The sequence below is a fragment of the Tupaia chinensis genome, unplaced genomic scaffold (genome assembly GCF_000334495.1).
Source record: "Tupaia chinensis unplaced genomic scaffold, TupChi_1.0 Scaffold143796_1, whole genome shotgun sequence".
In the NCBI taxonomy this organism is placed as follows: Eukaryota; Metazoa; Chordata; class Mammalia; order Scandentia; family Tupaiidae; genus Tupaia; species Tupaia belangeri.
Window position 1 is genome coordinate 3,357,860 of NW_006203646.1, and position 13,091 is coordinate 3,370,950.

Below are 13,091 nucleotides of genomic sequence, written 5' to 3' on the forward strand. Positions count from 1 at the left end.
AGGCGCTGGTTCCCACATAGCTGGCTGCATGGTTTGAGTCCCAGACCTGCAGGATTGAAAGTCACACCAGGAACACAAGCATGCATGCCCAAAATCCCAAGAGGAGAATGGAGGAGAAGAGATTGCAGTGTGGCCATTCCCCCTTGGGGATGATTTCTCACTTTCCCTCTTTCTGTTTGTCTGTCTCTCTCTGGCAAACACACATACCCTATAACAAAAATTGGAAAACCTAAAAAGGGTAGATTTTATTTTTCTAATACTATCAGGACCCAAACATCCCTACTTTAGAGGAGGCAGCAGTGATAAAAATACGGGTAGAGAAATTGAAGTCAAATGAAGTCTTCTTCCTGTCCTCTTCATTCTCAGCCATCACGCTCACAGGCAGCGCCCACACTCTGAATCGCGCCTTTACTCTCAGCATCAATATATAGCAGGGCAAGGGGGACCCAGACTTAGGTTGGCAACACGGTTTTTTCAGAGTCTTGCTTGAATCTTAGAGTCTTCCCTGAGAAAAGTGACAGCCTGGGGAACCAGCAGTTAGCGTAATGGCTATGTCGCTGGACTCCCACCTAGTCGACTGCTGTTCGCGTCCCGGACCTGGTGGCTTAAAACTCTCGCCGGGCGCGTGTGCGTGCGTGCCCAAGATCCCGAGAGGAGAAGGGAGGAGAAGGGACTGCGGCATGACCATCCTCCCTGGGGGGTGATTTCTCGCTTTCTGTCTCTATGTCTCTGTCTGTCTGGCGAGCGCACACGCCCTATTGTGAAAATCTCTCCAAAAAAAAAAAAAGAGAAAAGTGACAGCCTGACAGTGGGCTTCTAGAATTACTTTGATTTTCTAAACTCCATTTCTATGATTTGGAAATGGACCTAGACGGGTTTGTAGCATTGCAGAATGTTTTGGCCCTCCTCTTTTTCTACGTTACTGTAGCACCTACTTCATCTAGACCCACTTAGTTCAGGACTGTGGTCATGAAGGTAGGGCAAGTGACAAAGGAAATGTTGGTGAAGAAAATTGACCATCTAAACAAAATGAGAGGTGACACATCTAGGCTATATAAGTATCTTGAACGACTGTTTATCTCCAACTACCACCCTGTTCATTGTACGCTCTTCTATTGATATTTTTTTTTCAAAGTGTACTCCTTGAAGACCTCTTCCCAAGCAGCCCTTACTCAACTTCCACTAGTTAGTTACTCCATGCACATTTATTCCCCACAAAGAAGCCTTGCAATCTCACATGGTGGCGATGACAGCAGCCACTAATGTGTGCCGCCTGGTTTCAGCACTGTTGCATGTATTCCTTCCAATTGCCCTTGATGTAGGTTGCTTATTGTCCCCTTTTGAAGCTAAGGAAGCTAAGACTGAGAGCTAAGTTAGCTAAGCCTGAGAGCTAAGATAGCTTGTCCAGAATTACACAACTAGCAAAGAGAGTGTTCTGGGGTTCTGACATGGGCAGACTACTATTGAAGTCCCTCTGCTCTATTGCAGTACTGTGGTGAAGACACTGGGTTAGGCCCATGAGGACTCCAAAAATCTTGACCTTAAAAGCTTTTCTTTTATTAGGGGCAACATGGCACCAAAGTAAATTAGGCAGCTCTGTCTAGGAGAACCTGGACACCCAACTGTGGAATTATAGAAAAGGGATAGATTAAGCAAAATTCAGAACAACCTCATGGAGATGGCTCCCTTTGAACTGGACCTTGGTTGAAAAACAAGTAGGATTTTAGCATGGGGAGGTAGAAGAGAGGGTCTTTTTAAGCTCAGGACTAAGGACAATCTGAGCCAGGGATCAGAGGCCATGGGCCTCGAATAATATGCGATAACTAGGAGGTAGCTCAGCAACTGAGGCTCAGGTGCCAAGAAACAGGGAAGGGGTGAAAAAGGAGGATTTTTACTCGGCAATCATAAGCTCCATTCCTTTACATACAGTGTATAATTCACAGATTTTACTGTGATTCCAATTGGCTTTCTCTCACAGGTAGATAAAACCTTTGATCATTTACCATATGTCTGAGATTTTTAGGACCAAGCAATTTTAGTCTCAGCACTTCTAGGGCCTCACAAGATGCCTTGTTAAAAAAAAAAAATTAAAATGTTGTGGTTAAACAAATTTAGAAAGTACTGTTTACTGAATCACTGTCTTGGAGATCTGGATTGCGCATTAGTTCATTAAATGTTCTGAGACATCCTTCAACTAAACAGAGTGACTATTCCATTTGATTTGCTAAATGTATTTGCCTTCAGAGTCCTCTTCTACATGTGAAGACCAATTCACATTCCATCAAAATCTTGGAAAATGCAGCTGTATTTTGGAGAAAATGTCAGAGAAATCTCATTCCATTCTTATATAGATGAAGTCAGTGACAAATCCTGATCCAAGACTCCCCAAAATGGGTCAGTTTTCATAGGCCAAAGACTTAAGTCACCAACTGTGCTCCACCTTTGTCCCTGAAGACATCGTCTCCCTTCTCCTAAAGCTTGTCCTTCTTAGAGCAGAGACTCTATGCAACTCAGGCCTCAAAGGACTTGATAAAACAGAGGCAACCCAGGGACCAGTAGATGGTGTAATGGTTACGTTGCTGGACTCCCACATGGCTGACCATGGTTCAAGTCCTGGACCTGGAGGTTGGAAACTCATGCCAGGTGTGTGTGTGCATGCCCCAAATTCTGAGAGAATGGAGGATTGCAATATGGCCATTCCCCCTAGGGGGTGATTTCTCACTTTCTGTCTCTGTCTCTCTCTGTCTCTTTGGTGAGCACATGCACCTTCTAGCAAAAATGTTTGTCTAAAAAAACAAAAAGAGAGGTGGCCCCAAGAGGGTTGTCATATGCCATTGGAACCCCCAACTAAGACAGTGACTCTAAACTCTGATCAGGTCCTAGAAAGTCTATGCAGTAAAAAAACACACAAAAAACCCCAGAGTGATTTCACAAAAATAGTACCCCTATACTGATACTTTTCTCTTCCACTTGTCAAAATTCAGGCCGTCCATTCCTCTTGACCCTGCATGTGGGCAGTTCAGTCCCAAGCCCAGTGGAATTGCCTTTTTTCCTCCATGTATGTTCGGTTTGTACATATTCACTCTTCCCCTTGTTCCTGATTAGCTCATAACTCTCTTACACAGATGGTGGTTTGGGGAAGACCACGCTCTACCCTCTCAGTTCTGTAAAACTGTCCATTTTTATCTTTGCTCTTATCAAAATGTGGAAACTGGAACAAAAAAAATGTATTGCCTTTGAAACCAATAGTTTTCTGAGCTTCAATCAGAGAACATGACCCCCCAGCTGTTTTGGGGAAAAAATAACAGAGCCACTGTGGTCCTGTGATGCCTTGGCAGAAGACGCTGAGAGTGTGGAATCCTCAAGAGGTTTCCCTGGGTCCCACTTGGGCAAATCGGCATGCTTGTGGCATTTCTGGAACATTGCAAGACTCAGACACCCATCCCTCTCACCCACATAATTAATCTTCAGATTACAGAACAGAAATAAGAAAAACACTAAAACCCAGGAGCTTCATGCACTTGTGCAGTGTCTTTAATTAAAAAAAAAAAAAAAAAAAAAAAGGCCTCTTCCGAAACGCCTAAGTCAGAGGCTACAAAAAGTGATCTTCCCCAGGATTTACTTGTAAAGTTCTGCATTTGGAGTTTAAAAAGTCATGATTGGGACCAGCAGTTAGCGTAATGGCTATGTCGCTGGACTCCCAATGTAGTCGACCGCGGTTCACGTCCCAGACCCGGTGGCTTGAAACTCACACCAGGCACATGTGTGTGTGTGCCCAAGATCCCGAGAGGAGAATGGAGGAGAAGGGATTATGGCGTGGCCATCCCCCCTGGGGGGTGATTTCTTGCATTCTGTCTCTCTGTCTCTCTCTGTCTGGCGAGTGCATGCACCCTATAGCAAACACCTCTTTTTTTAAAAAAAAATTAAGGTATATACATTTTTAAAAGATAAAATTTTTTATAGTTACAATGGCATTGCACACGCAGTTCGAGTCCCAGATCCGGTGGCTTAAACTCACACCAGATGTGTGTGCATGTGTGCCCAAGATCCCAAGAGGAGAATGGAGGAGAAGGGATTGAGTCATGACCATCCCTCCAGGGAGTGATTTCTTGCTTTCTGTCTTTCTGTCTTGTTCTGTCTTTCTGGCAAGTGCACTTGCCCTGTAGCAAAAATGAATACATAAATAAATAAATAAATAAAAATAAAAATAAAAATAAAAAAGTCATGAATGAGATTTAAGATGTTGTAAGCCCCTAATGTGACATATAGAATAATTCTGGGTGTAGACACGTATGGCTCTACTTCTGGAGAGAAGTTCCACAGCTTTTGCTAGACCTTCTGCGACATCTGAAGGAAGGGTAAGGGAGTGGGTGCAGGCCACATCTACTCATGCCTCTTTAGTTTCAATTTTAATCATTTGCTAACATGTATAAACTGGGCTATAGCATCTATTTTTTTTTTTTTTTTTGGAGAGGTTTTTGCTACAGGGCGGATGTGCTCACCAGACAGACAGAGAGAGACATAGAAACAGAAAGCGAGAAATCACCCCCCCAGAGGGGATGGTCACGCCGCAATCCCTTCTCCTCCATTCTCCTCTTGGGATCTTGGGCATGCACACACACATGCCCGGCATGAGTTTTAAGCCACCGGGTCCGGGATGCAAACTGTGGTCGACTACGTGGGAATCCAGTAACATAGCCATTACGCTAACTGCTGGTTCCCTGCTATAGCGTCTTTTAAGAAATTCACATCTCCAGCTTTTCTGGAAGTAATTCAGAAGAGCTGGTGGCTGTGAGCATGTGTTCTTGAATAGCCGCATTTATTGGGAGCTGAGTTGCTGCCTGCTCTGAAGGAGGCATGCCCTTGGAAGTGTCACCTCCACCCCATCCAGCAGACTTTGCTCACTTACACGCCCAACCTGAGTTCTAGAGGCCTGGAGTTTGCAAGCCCCAGAGTCCAGAGGAAGAACACCAGTTATGGATCAGCGCATCAGTTAGCTTTGCTTTAGAACTTCCAAGGTGGCCCTAAGTTGAAGTCGAACCTCATTAATTTAACAATTCAGGTACCAAAATATTTGTTACATCTTTTTCTTCTTTTTTTCTGGCCCTCCGAATGGGATATTTTTCAAGGTCCAGCTGGTAAATGGCTGGACGCACTAACCAAACTAGCAAAAAGTGTGTCAGCTTTCCACTTTGAATCATACGACACTGGATATCTGACTAAATTGTAGGAGACCGGGCTTTAATGCCAAGCACACAGAGCAGATTTTGGTAGAAGACAAAAGTAGACTTAATTCTCGGCTTAGAGCTCCTGCTGTCTTTAAAAAGGGTGCCTGGACCCATCTCCTGCCCGGTGAAGAGATCCTTAGGGATGCAGAGGCTCCCAAGCTGTACAAAGACACTCATGCCTCCTTCCTTTGATGTTAGAGCATCTTGAATTTTCAAGTCTTCATCTGAATACTAAGTTCCTTGTTTATCAAATCTAGGACTGACAACTCTTAGGGGTCTACATTTCTAACTGATCCCAAATTTTTAGGGATTTAAATTGGTCTGCATTTGCAAAAGACAACTTCCTGTTTCTAAAAAAAAAAAAAAAAAAAAAAAAGGCTCATGAGGGCTTACGGAAAGGACTCCAGAAGCTTTTGGACTGCAAAATGGCTCTTGCAAAACAGCATTGGATGATTTACGTGTACATGAATCAGAAACATGTGGATTAAATTTCCTTGTGACTACAGATGGGTTTGAAAATTAACGGAAAAAGTGTTTGGCAAAATCCTTTCTGGTTTTGCTTTTAATTGAATCTAAAATGTCAGGAGTTGGGGGTGAGGAAGCAGGAAGAATGTGGGGGCCTCAGGTTCAGAACCCCGCCTAGCCTCCCTGTGTCCCCTGCAGGATTCATAGTAGTGAGGTTCATTTAAAATAAGAAAGCACATTCTCCCTGACATGATCCGATTTAGAATTAGTGGTAGAAAGAAAGCCGTCACAGGGAGCCAAAGATGGCTGCCTCCTGCATCTATGTAAGCATCTCTCTCTCATCTTTCACATTGCAAAGCTGAAACACTGTTCTATTATTTCATAACACAGACGTTCCCATATTCCTTACACCCATCGTGTGAAGTGTGCTGTGTAGGATGGTACCTATTTGTATAAGAAGAAACATAGCCCACAGGCATTAAACTATATGAAGTCACATAGTTTAGCAGAAATGATAAGTTAAAAATCAAAGCAGCTGTGGTGAGCAGGTGGTGTGATGCTTAAGGTGCTGGGTTCCTAAAACATGGCTGACCATGTTTTAGTCTCTGACCTAGTGGCTTGAAAATCACACCGGTGTGTACACATGCATGCCCAAATTCCCAAGAGGAGACGGAGGAAGGATTATGCCCCCTCCCCCTGGGGGTGACTTCTCACTTTCCCTTTTTTTAATCTCTCTTTGGCCAATGTATACGTCCTATGGCAAAAATGCTAAAATAAAAACAAAATCAAAGTAGCTAACCCCATTAGGTCCTTAGTGGGAGCTGCACCTAGGCTAAGCACTGTACATGTTACTGTAATTAAATCTCCAGTGCCTCTCAGTGCTGGGATTACTTTCTAACTAAGGAAGCTGGGGTTTAGGGAGACATCGCACTCACTCCAGGGGACACACTTAGAAGCAGAACCCCCAGAGGTTCTCTGATTCCATGCTACGTTCCACTCAGAATTCCCAACGCTTTGATTTTTGGTTCCCTCGGACAGCCTTCCATTTTCCCAGGCTATCACTCCAGCTTTTCTAAGCTATGATGGTCTAGAAAACATAGACCACTCCAAAAACCTTGAGTGAAGTGGTTGTATGGAAGACATTCTGCAGTTTCAAGCATATGTGTCCCCTCCTCTCCCTCCAAGCTTGCTCTCGACTTTCTATTCCCAGTGAGAGATGCCTGCTGGAGCTGCTCTTTCCTTCTCTCCACCCGTGGACTGAAATGAACGCATTCAGATTGCTTCTCTGTGGCTCAGCTTTCCTGCTAAGACAGACACAGGCAGAGTCATGGTTCTTGGTAGAAATTGCTAGAAGTAGGGATGGGCTGGGTTTTATTTTATATCGTGGATGTTGAAGGGGAGGGTTAAAAGAGTGACAAATTAAAATTCTCACTGTTTTGCAAGGTTTGGGATTGCAACTTTCCCAGCGGTATTCAAACGATGGGACTTTCCAGTTGTGTTTTAAAAGTGAAATCAGATTTGGAGGGTTGCTCAGGATATTCTTTTCTGTTAAAGCCACTTACACATACTGATATAATTTTTAATAAAGTATTTATATATTATGTAGATATATTAAAAAAAACCCTTTATTTCAGAAAAAATGAGAGCATTGGTTAATATTCAACCAATGTAGTCATGTGTGGGTGTTTTTTTTTTTTTTTTAACCTTTTTTTTTTTTCCTGTCTCTCAGTGAGAAGTTTGGACGCAAAACCACTGACTTCTATCTTCTCTTTCCATAGCGATATCTGGCATGATTGTTCCGCCCATGTGAAAGAATTGCCTTGAAGAATTTTATTAATGAAGAGGTTGGATTCTGCTCCAGAGAGTAATCTGATACAAGTCCCAGAGTGGAACTTTTAACTCAGGCCTTTTTAAGAGGAATCACAATAACTGCAGATTTTTAAACGAACAAAATCACCGACCTTGCAAATACTGAAATTGGAGGGGGTCTGCAAGTGCAGGGTGTTGGTTCAAGTTGTGCCTCCCAAGTATTTGGGGGATATATTTATTCTGTATTGATAAAGCGAATCCACTTTTTCTTCTTTCTTTTCTTTTCTTTTCTTTTTTTTTAAAGCTTAACTCTGCGATCATTTGTCTTTTATAAACCGTAAAGCTATATACAAGGGACACTATAAATAAGACTCCATGTTTTAATTTATGATGTTTTTAAAGCTGTGTAAAGGGAGAATGAAGTGGTGATATTTACAGAAAAGTTAAAAAAGAAAAAAAGAAAAAAAAAAAAAGCTTGTATGGGACAGAATAGGAATGCCAGTTAGATTTTTTAGAAAACTAAGGGTCGGCTTTTGCGCCTTAAAGCATATCAAATGGTAGTTAGCTCAGACCGTGCATTTTCAATATCTAACTTAACATGCCATCCCTTAGCAGTGCAAGCTTATTTATCTCTTTTGTATTATTGTCTTAAGTAACTGTGTAAATAAATGCAGCCTGGAAAGTGAAAAAGCGATGTAAGTGATCACATTTTTTCCTTCCTTCTCAAAAATCCAGTGCCTCTAGACAGATTGTTAAAACTGCATATTGAAACCCGATACCATTCTCTTTTACTTTTGTCAACTTCTGAAGTCAGTGGCCTCTCCAGAGAGCTTGGTTGCACCCAAACTCTGTGAGAATCTCCTTTGAGACTTATGGAACAGGGTCCAGGTACAGAACGTCACACAATGCCCTCGGGTTATCCAGCCAAAATCTCACACTCGGCCCTTTACAAGTTTAAGTTTACTCATCTTAGATACTGACTTTGGCCCAATAACCCCAAACTCTGACAAAAGCAACATGGCAGGTATTTCAATTTCCCCATTCAAGATAGCGCCTCTCTCTCTCTGTCGACCCTTGCTATTTGTAACATAATAGATTAATACAACAGGTTAAGTGCTTTGGAATTAAGACTAAAAGGAAACTGGGGGAAAGGAAAAGAAGGTTGAGACTTCCACAACATAGTTTTCTGTTGAATAGGAATTTTTGCTCTCATCTGGGAAGTGTTCTTAAAAAATCAGAATTAATAGCAAAGATGCAGCAAAGTTCTGAGGATGCATTTGCCTGATATATTTTTTTCTTTGCTGTTGTGTTTTTGTATGTAGTTATAAATACTGTAGATTTTTTGTGATTTTTTGCCAAAGTTGTTGTTCTATTTATACATTTTAATGTCTTAAGACAGTTTTTCAATATCACAAAAAGATTTTACCGCATATTTTGCAAAGAAAAAAGCTCACTACCTTTGGCTTGCACATACTTGCAAAGTTAATTAAAAAGGCTTTTTGTTTTAAAGGGGATTTTGTAAAATATCCGTATAAATAATGTATTTATCTTTGGGATTTGTACATTGCTTTTCTCTTTTTCCTCTTCCTCCAACCCCCAATTATTTTATTGTGTATGTTTGCTATGTGAAAAGTGCGTATTTGTTTGGTCACCTACGGTTGTATTAGCTGTTTCAATGTGATCTTAAACATTTCATTTATAGTTATTTTTAGTATTGTTTTAAACCATGCTTCAATTTTTTTTTTAAATTTTCACCCAAAAGCCATTGTCTATTTTTGTATTATTTGTAAGTTAAGATGTTTTTTCCAATATATGGCAAAAAAAAACAAAAAAAAAAAAACAAAAAAAAACCAGTAGCATATTATTCTTGTAGTATTTAGTTCTGTAGACTTAAAAAAAAATGTATCCTTTGCTTTGGAAGCTTACAAAAAACCTAATGCTGTTTTACTCTATTAATATGCATGGTATCTCTCCCTTTGGAGTGACGCATTTTGTGCATTAAATTCGGGGGGAGAAACTTCATAGAAATCAATGAACATACTTTCTTTCTTAAGTCTGCTTGTATATTTCCTCTGTCTTTCACATAAATATAAACCAGCAGATTGGATGCCTTAACAATGCAAATCATATTCATTTCACTTGTACATTGTAACTGTGCACCAGAACTGTCAGTCATCACTAACATTCTAAGAAAAAAAGAAAAAGAAAAAAGAAAAAAAAAAAAACAAAGAAATCGAAAAGCACAAAAGAACTGTTTTGTTACCTTAAGACAATGTAACTTTTTCTAGTAGAGCAAGAAATCATTTACAACAATGCTGCAACTGTGCATGCCCCCATATGGATTTTGCAATGGTTTTCACTAGACTGTCAGAGTGCGATTTTTATGGGTTGGGGCGGGTGGGGGAGGGGAATTGTGGGAGGGAAGGGAGGGAGGAAAGCTGATTTTTCATGGTGAGAAATAATAATAATGACTAATAATAATAAAAAAAAAAACTGGAAAATGTAAGCAAGGTGGACGCATTGCTTCTCGGTACTCAGAAAGGTTTTCTGAATTTGTGTGGTAAGCGCTGGCCTGAAGATGTATACGATTTAAAGCCATATTTTGTCCGGTGAGCCCCTTAACTGTGAAGGAACCAGTGGTGAGCCGGTCGGACTGTCCGGTTCAAACCCTGACAACAGACGCCACCCATCTGTCAGCCATGTGCAGTGGTTAGAACTTTTCTGGAAAGTCCAAAGAGCCTTTAAAATGTGTATAATTTGTGTTTTGTTGCTTCTATTTATATTGATTAGATAAAAAGAGATCCCGGCCCTCTGACCTTCTGACTTCAACACAAAAGTTTTACAAGTAAAAGATGTTCCCCTAAATACAGAATATGGCTTTAAGAAGGAAATGAAAGAGAGAATTCAATTAAGGTTTCAGGTGGGGGGGGGTGCAGCTTCTGGGTGACTGGATTGCATAATACCCTGGCTCACATTGTACTAGGATGCAGCTTATGAAGTCATCTCCAAATCTACTAACCTTTCACCTTCTTATCAAAACTTTGGAATAGACACACACTGTACAGTTCAATTGTTAGAGAACCTAAATACTGTAGAAATTGTTATAATTTTTTTTTTTTGCAAAGATTCAAGCTGTAAAAACTTTTCAACTTTCACAATATTTAATTAAAGTTACTTCCTGTCTGTGATGGCAGCTCCTAGTGGTGTGTTCATTTCTCTATTTCCGATGAGCCAGAGTCCAGTGTGGAAGGTTGGTGTTTGTAAATTCCTCTGACCAGGGTTGACACCCAGAGCAAAGGAATTAGGGTAGTCCTGGGAAACCCACTTTCTTCTTTTGTCAGTCCTTGGGGGATTTGCTAATCCGGGATGCAAATTGAACACGCACAGCGTACTGCTGCCCTCTGCCGACAGCAGCTGGGCGTGCAGTGCCCATGCTGGCCCACAGAGGAGCCAAGCCTCCTCTTGACAGTTTCATCAGCCAAGTAGTGAGCTCCCAGGGCAGTGACTGAATTGGGATTCTGAGAACTGGCCATTTTAGAACTCCATCCTCAGTGCTACGAATCTGAACCACGCTCTTCACATACGGCTGCTAATTAATCCCAGTGAGCCTTCTGGTCAATTATATATGTGCCCTGGCTTATTGATGAGGGGGCATGTGTGAACCCAGAACCTTCTATAATCTAATATATGTTTTAAATCCCATTTGGACTAGACGTTTTCTCTGTTGAAGGTGTGTCTGGAATTTGAGTCCACAAACAGTAGATATAAACTCATGTAACATTGTTTTGAGTGCCATCAGAAGAAGCCTTTAACTGCCACACATTGCTGTTTCTACTATGGCAATTACTCAACATGGTAAGGGTAATGGTGCTTGTAAAATGCTTAGAAAACTCAGCAAATAGACCAAGGACCAACAGAAACTTGACATCCGAGCTAAGAGAGTGGCAGAGGACCACAGACACAGTCCTGTGTGGTGGACATTGCTGATCACTTTTGCTCTGGAATATACCCCAATTTGAGGCAATACACGAGTATAATGTATAAGCAGAGACACTTCCATCCTTTTCTTGGAAAGGGAGCCTATGCCGATTAGCTTGGCCATTTGATATATGGTTTTGAGATTCTATATTAGATGCCGACACTAAAAATTGAACAAGAGGTCCCTGTCCTCAGGATGCTCGCCATTGCAGACAACACCAACCTATACCCAAATCACACTAGTCTGGAATGGCCAGGCAGGGTGAGATGGCATGCCCCCGTGTCCCACAGAGTAAAGCTGACATGCACACTAACAGCATACCAACTCTTACTTTCCAACCTCTACTAGCATCCATTCACTCATTATTCAAACCTCAAGGGTTTACTATGCATTTGGTACCTGGGGAGGCTTGTGGGATATAAGAATGAGCACAGTGACATGGTCCCCACCTCTTGGAGCTGACACTGGAGTGGGTAAACAGACATTAAGCAACCACACAAGTACCTGTAACAAACTTAATATGGTAATGAAATCAAAATCTAGAATGTTCTGAAAGTCTGCTACAATGGAATCATGATTTATCCAAAGTGCTGGGAAAGGCTTCCATAGAAAGTGAGGTTGACAGCAACTAGCATAGTGGTTAAGGTGCTGGACTCCTCCATGGCTGAACATGGTTCAAGTCCCAGACGTGGCGACTTGGAACTCACTCTGGGTACGTGTGCATGTGTACCCAAAATCTTGAGAGAAGAATGGAGGAGAGAGGATTGCAGAACCCTAAGGAGTGGTTTCTCACTTTCCTTCTCTCTCAGTGTCTTCAGTGAGCATACGTACTCTATAGAAAAAAAATCTCTAAAGAAGAAAGTGAGATTTGGGCTGAGGTGTGAAAGATGAGCAGGAGGGGGACCAGCAGTTAGCGTAATGCTATGTTGCTGGACTCCCATGTAGTCAACCGCAGTTCATGTCCCAGACCCGGTGGCTTAAAACTCATGCCGGGCACATGTTCGTGCATGCCCAAAATCCCAAGAAGAGAATGGAGAAGGGATTGCAATGTGGCCATCCCCCCCGGGGGGTGATTTCTCACTTTATGTCTCTCTGTCTTTCTGGTGAGCACACGCACCGTATAGCAAACACTTCTCAAAAAAAAAAGAGAAAAGAAAAGAAAAGAAAAAAGGGACCAGCAGTTAGCGTAATGGCTATGTCACTGGACTCTCATGTAGTCGACTGTGGTTTGTGTCCCGGACCTGGTGGCTTAAAACTCACACCGGGTGCATGTGTGTACGTGCCCAAGATCCTGAGAGGAGAACTGAGGGGGAGGGATTGTGATGTGGCCATCCCCACTGGGGGGTGATTTCTCGCTTTCTGTCTCTCTGTCTTTGTCTGTCTGGCGAGCGCATGCTCCCTATAGCAAAAACCTCTCCAAAAAAAAAAGAAAAAGCGAATTCTTTACAACGTACCACATGCCTGCCCTAGCGTGCATCAAATCACTCACATCCTCAAGAGTTTTGCTCCTGACAATACTCCTCTAGCTTGGGTCCCGTCAGTTTCTCCCTCCTCAGTGTTGCATTCTGATCAGTCTATAAGTGTCCCTTTGGAAAGAGAAAACAATTCTA

At 42.0% G+C, this 13,091-nt stretch overlaps 1 protein-coding gene across 5 annotated transcripts in view; it reads left to right on the forward strand.

The window, feature by feature from the left end:
• EBF1 (EBF transcription factor 1) overlaps positions 1–9,727 on the forward strand; it is a 464,386-nt gene extending 454,659 nt beyond the window's left edge. For 4 of the 5 annotated variants that reach the window (XM_027766945.1, XM_027766942.1, XM_027766943.1 and 1 more), the window contains one exon: positions 7,423–9,727. In XM_027766945.1, the coding sequence (XP_027622746.1) occupies positions 7,423–7,517 (95 nt within the window). In that variant the 3' untranslated portion in view covers positions 7,518–9,727. The remainder of the gene's footprint in view (positions 1–7,422) is intronic. The other variant, XM_006165072.3, reaches the window with a different exon arrangement.
• The last annotated feature ends 3,364 nt before the right edge of the window (positions 9,728–13,091 follow it).